Source organism: Hyalella azteca, unplaced genomic scaffold, assembly GCF_000764305.2.
Source record: "Hyalella azteca isolate HAZT.00-mixed unplaced genomic scaffold, Hazt_2.0.2 contig16463, whole genome shotgun sequence".
NCBI lineage: Eukaryota > Metazoa > Arthropoda > Malacostraca > Amphipoda > Hyalellidae > Hyalella > Hyalella azteca.
The window spans coordinates 414,342-420,731 of NW_025946286.1; the positions used below are offsets into that span (position 1 = coordinate 414,342).

General features: G+C 43.0%; 1 protein-coding gene across 2 annotated transcripts in view; it reads right to left on the reverse strand.

Moving 5' to 3' along the window:
* The window catches only part of LOC108667224 (serine/arginine-rich-splicing factor SR34), a 19,133-nt gene extending 15,123 nt beyond the window's left edge, over positions 1-4,010 (reverse strand). For both annotated transcript variants that reach the window (XM_018154224.1, XM_018154223.1), the window contains exon 1: positions 3,853-4,010. In XM_018154224.1, the coding sequence (XP_018009713.1) occupies positions 3,853-3,884 (32 nt within the window). In that variant the 5' untranslated portion in view covers positions 3,885-4,010. The remainder of the gene's footprint in view (positions 1-3,852) is intronic.
* Between the last annotated feature and the right edge of the window lie 2,380 nt (positions 4,011-6,390).

A 6,390-nucleotide genomic window follows, 5' to 3' on the forward strand; every position in this document is an offset into this window, starting at 1 on the left:
ACGTCTATACCATTCAATCGCACAAGAAGTTGATCATAAAATCGAAGATTTATTCTGGTAGTACCGCGCGCAAGACAAAACAAACACGGCAGCTCTATGTAGTTGCCGTCCCCGTAGCTGAGTGGACTAAGGCGCCTGCTCGCGAGCGTTTGGTTGCAGTCTTGGCAGAGGTTCGAATCTCGGCGGGCGACTCATAGTTTCTTCAACCAGAGTTCGATAGAGGTAAGAACAAAGAGTATACTTTCATGATGATTGTACATACCGATATAAATTGTGTAATAAATATGTCTATAAAAGAATGAATATGTGACTAATTTCGCTGTGAAGGAGAAAAGCGTTGAAATCAGATAGAGATGGAGAAATATGGTTTTCATAATTTTGGTATGGAGGCGGCCATAGATTAAACTGGGATCGACCAGTCACCAGAGGAGTAGAATATGTTAAAATAATTTCATCAGGCGCTGGAAGCTGGACAAGGATATTGCATAAATTCTGAAAAGAAGGTTTCATATTCCCTAGACTTCTTTCGGTGTTCTAACGTTGAAACACCTAGGTGTTTCAAAATCGCACATTTTGAAACACCTGAACGTTTTTGAAACACACGGGTGTTTTGCTTTGGGCCCGATCGCTCGGTAAGGATTTGAAACACTCGAGTGTTTCAAAACAGGGGGCCTTTTTCTCTCAGTGAACGCTCACGCTTTGCAAACGATGTGGCATGATAGACACGAATGCACGCATATTACGATTGATATGGCCAATGCCCATGATCAATTCCGACATTCATGATTCGCAAATGATGTGGCATGATTATCATGGATGCACTCATTTTACGATCAATGTGGCCGACGCTCTCACTTCACGAACGATGCGGCATGATCAACATGGATGCATGCATTTTACGATCCATGTGGCCGACGCTCTCGCTTCGCGAACGACGCGGCATGATTGACATGGATGCACGCATTTTACAATCGATATGGCCAATGCCCAATGATCGATTCCGATGTTCACGATTCGCGAACGCTGCGGCATGATTGACAAGGATGCAAGCATTTTACGATCAATGTGGCCGATGCCCTATGATCAATTCCGAATCTTACGCTTCGTGAACGATTCAGCATGATCAATACGGATGCATGCATTTTACGATCAATTTGGCCGACGCTCTTGCTTCATGAACGATGCGGCATGATCAACACGGATGCACGCATTTTACGATCCATGTGGCCGATCCTCTCGCTTCGCGAACAACACTGAGTAAAAAGGCCCCCTGTTTTGAAACACTTGGGTGTTTCAAATTCTCCCCGAGCGATCGTGCCCAAAGCGAAACACCCGTGTGTTTCAAAAACGTTCAGGTGTTTCAAAATTTGCGATTATGAAACACCTAGGTGTTTCAACGTTAGAACACCAAAAGAAGTCTACGGAGAATGAAACCTTCTTTTCAGAATTTATGCAAAATCCTTGTCCAGCTTCCAGCGCCTGATGAAATTATTTTAACATATTCTACACCTCCGGTCAATCCCAGTTTAATCCATGGCCGCCTCCATACCAAAATAATGAAAACTATATTTCTCCGTCTCTATCTGATTTCAACACTTTTCTCCTTCACAGCGATATTAGTCACATATTACTTCTTTTATACACATATTTATTACACAATTTACATCGGTATGTACAATCAGCATGAAACTACACTCTTTGCTCTCACCTCTATTGAACTCTGGTTGAAGAAACTATGAGTCGCCCGCTGAGATTCGAACCTCTGCCAAGACTGCAACCAAATGCTCGCGAGCAGACGCCTTAGTCCACTCAGCTACGGAGACGGCAACTACATAGAGCTGCCGTGTTTGTTTTGTCTTGCGCGCGGTACTACCAGAATAAATCTCCGATTTTATGATCAACTTCTTGTGCGATTGAATGGTATAGACGTCGCTTGTTAACATTACTATTGCCAAAAGAACAGCAGTGAGTTGAAACAATTAACCGAATTGAGTTGGGTCAATTAACCGTAAGCAGTATAGATTCGTGGCATTCATGAGCGGCGGCTCCACACAACCACTTCCTCTGACAGCATTCGGCGCACTGACCATGCGACGCTTGCCGCACAAATACTGTATATGCGCGTCAAGCTCGAGAGGTTTTGAAACACCCAAGTGTTTCAAAACGGGGGGCCTTTTTCTCTCAGTGAATGCGGCATGATTGACATGGATGCACGCAATTTACGATTGATGTGGCCGACGCACTCGCTTCGAGAACAATGCAGCATGATTGACATGGATGCACGCATTTCACGATCTATATGGCTGATGCCCATGATCAATTCCGACGTTCACGATTCGCAAACGATGCGGCATGATTGACATTAGACCGTAGGCCTGTCGCCGATTCTTAACATCGCAGAACATTCACAGCATCTTGTGGTCTCGAACTTGCAACTCACTGCTACAATTCTGCTGTGCTTAACTGCCCGACCTCCTTGCCGATTCTGACCAGAGACTGCCGCACAGAGCTGGGATAGAACCCGCGCCAATCCTGGTACTCAGAACTTTAATCACTGGGCCACCCTGCCATAAACATGCTGCATCGTTCGCGAAGCACGAGCATCGGAATCAATCATTGGGCATTGGTCACATCGATTGTAAAATTCGTGCATCCATGTCAATCAAGCCGCATCGTTAGCTAATCGTGAACGTCGTAATCGACTATGGGGTATTGGCCACTTCGATCGTAAAATGCGTGCACCCATGTCAATCATGCCGCATCGATCGCGAAGCGAGAGTCAGCCACATTGATCGTAAAATGCGTGCATCTGGGTCGATCATGCCGCATAGTTTGCAAAGCGTGAGCGTCATAATCGATCATTGGGCATTGATTACATCGATCGTAGAATGCTTGCATTCATGTCAATCATGCACATCATTCCCGAATCGTGAATATCTGAATTGATCATGAGACATCGGCCACATCGATCGTAAAATGCATGCATATATGTCAATCATGCCGCAGCAATCGCGAATCGTGAACGTCGGAATTGATCATAGGGCATCGGCCACATCGATCGTAAAATATGTGCATCCATGTCAATCATGCGGCATCGTTCGCGAAGCGTGAGCGTCGGAATCGATTATTAGGCATTGGACACATCGATCGTAGAATGCTTGCATTCATGTCAATCATGCCGCATCGTTCGCGAATCGTGAGCATCGGAATTTACCATTGGACATCGGCCACATCGATCGCAGAATGCTTGCATCCATGTCAATCTTGCCGCATCGTTCGCGAAGCATGAGCGTCAGAATCGATCATTGGGCATTGGCCACAACCTCGCCGTCCGTTTGCTGCAAACATCGGCGTCCACCGTCCGTTTAGATGGTGCCTTGGAGTCTTTTGGGCAGAAAAACGGCGTCCTCGACCTATGTTGTGCCATACTCTACAGACTGGCCAACTGTAATCAATGGAGTCTTTGAAATGACAAAATCGTTCAATTTAAAATTTTTAGCTATAAGAGTAAGATCGTCATTTGTCAATATGAGGACTTAAGGAGCATTCATTCGTCATTCCTGAAGAGCTGTAAGAAAAAATTCGTTGTTTTTTATGTAAAAGAATGTTTTTCAATTAAAAGAAATGCAATTCTTGATTTTTGAAAATACGATGTTAAAATAACGATCCGTATTAGAATTCAATAGACGTTATGATTTCAGAATTATCTTCAAAAAGTTTGTTGTCGTCCGCGTGAGGCTTTGATGCCGACGCTATGCTAAGCGAGGCTGACTTGAACGGCTCGGAACTTCCAATGGACGCACGGCAATGAATCGTCACAATAAACAGTTATCAAGCACTGGAAATACTCACTCAGTTTTTGAACCTTCATCTCCAGACTCCATTCTGATGAATAAACAAACAAATGGAACTACAATTTCTACAAAATGTATTCTTTGTTTCGACGCGACGGCTAATATCGTTGCAAGGGTTGTTTGTAATTTCGGTGCACTGATGGCGGTGCTTCACACAACGCAGTTCGCGCTCAATACGCATATATGCAAGATAAAAATTACCCTAAAAAATTGACCAATCATTTTGTTTTCTAATAGTAATAAATTTCATAGTTAATTTCTAATGGAAGCTTATACCGTTATACGTTGAATTACGTTCATAGGCAGTCAATAATATATTAAATTTATATCAACCGCCACTCTTTTCTATTTTTTGAGAGGAGCAACGAGCAAGTGAGCATCTGATATGGGTTTCACAAAATAAAACCTATTATCATTCATTTTATGAGTTAGTTACCTACAATATAGATTGGAATGACATACGAATATAATAATAATACGCAATGTAGAACTATACTTACTGGCTAAGCGATTAAAAAAACTTTAGCGACCATGGGCCTATTTCTTCAATACTAACATAACATAACATATTACATAAGTTACATAACATAGTGATGTCGGCGCTGAAGTGTAGGCCTGATGTGGCCTGTCGCAAATTCTTTTCCTTTTCGTGCCTTGTTCATAGATCTAAACTCGTGTCATTAGACCGGATCTTTTCATGACTGACGATAGTTTGAAGTAGCTACTAGACTTCCACCGGGTTCGATAAGGAGCAAGGCATTTCCAATCTGAACATATATTTTTCCATAGCTTTATCTAGTCTGTTCTTGAACGCGTTCATACTTGGAGCGCCAACGATGTCATCGGGGAGGCTGTTCCACATGTCGGTGATTCGAAGCGAGAAGAAATTTTGTCGCGTGAAGAAGTTGCAGCACAGTTTTTTTAGCTTATAGCCGTGGTCCCTGGTGTTGGTTCTTGTTTCAAATTCTAGTAACCCTTCAGGGACCTTGTATAGACCATGAGTATACTTGTATACTTATGTTAGCTTCGAGCCGACTGGGCGCTCCTCAATATCTGGAATACTGTTCAAGTCCTCATCTGTGAACACACTGCTGAAGAACTGATTAAGAACGTTAGCCTTGCCCTCATCAGAGGAAATCTTTCGTTGGTCTACTTTCAAATCAGAAATACCGTCCTTTGACTTACACTTCGAATTAGCGTACAAAAAGAAGGCTTTCAGATTCTTTTTTTGCATTTTTGGCAATATTTTTTTCAAAGTTTTTCACTGCAGTGCGACAAACTTTTTTAGCTTGATTTCGAGCTCTGGCATACAGGTTATAATCAGACTCGCTGCGAGTTCGTAAATAACGCTTGTAGGCTTCTTTCTTGGTCTTTAGCTGAGTCTTAACTGCACTGTTCATCCACTGGGATTTTTTGACTCCTCCAAGCGTAATCTTGGGTACACAAGCATCAACTGCAGACATAACCGTGTCTTTGAGAAACGACCATGAATCAGCCACATTCATGTCCTCAATACAGTCCGAAATATTCGCCGCATTCACCGTTTCACGGAGTGTATCATAGTCGCCTTTCGCAAAGTTCAAACGTTTACGCTTCCGAAGCGTCTTTTCTGAGCAACACTTAATATTGAAAAACAATGATTGGTGGTGGCTTTTGCCCAACGGAGCCTCGTGGCGAAGCTCATCTATCATTGATTCTTTTGACACTTCTATTGATAGATTCTATCACTAGAAATTCTATTGATAGAATTCTGAATAGAATTCTTCTATTCAGAAATTACTACCGGTTCCCACTTATGAGACGTCTCGGACAAATTTATGGCCAGACCCGCGGCCGGTCTCGCGGCCACAGGACTCCAAACATAGAAAAAACCTAGCCAATCCACGAAAACCTCGCAGGTTAGTTCCAGTTAGGAACAAACAAGTTCCATTAAAAACACAAAAAATAGAAAACCCATAAAAACACTAAGAAAACTTTTCCGGCCGCGGGTCCGGCCGTAAATTTTTCCGAGACCTCCTATGAGTACGATCATTACTTTGGGAGATATTCCTAGCTCACTGAATTCGGGGAGAGCGGCCGTGAGTCCGGCCGCGGGACCAGCCTTAAATTTGTCCGAAACCTGCTGCATCGCCTGAAACATCGATTCGGTCATCCATATAGGAGATTTTTCTCATGGTAAAATTTAAAATGAGTCCTTCCAACTCAGGTGCGAGCTAGGGCCATTCAGCCATAAATTAAATATTTTAGATTCACCTCGTTCCACCATCATTATCGAGAACTGCGAAAGACACGAACAGGTAATGCTTAATCGAGCATCATATATTTTTCGATGTCGTCCAAGTTATGCTCACACCATATTATCAAGATCATATAGTAGTTCCTCGCAATGTCGCGCTTCACCCACCGCGGCTTCACATCATCTCTAGTTTCCAAGAAATGTTAATGAGAAAATCATTCGCCGATCTTCGCTGGTTCGCATGTTAGTGAGAAAGTCGATCGGTAAATTTAAAAAGTTAGCGGAACTCAATCGGCAGTT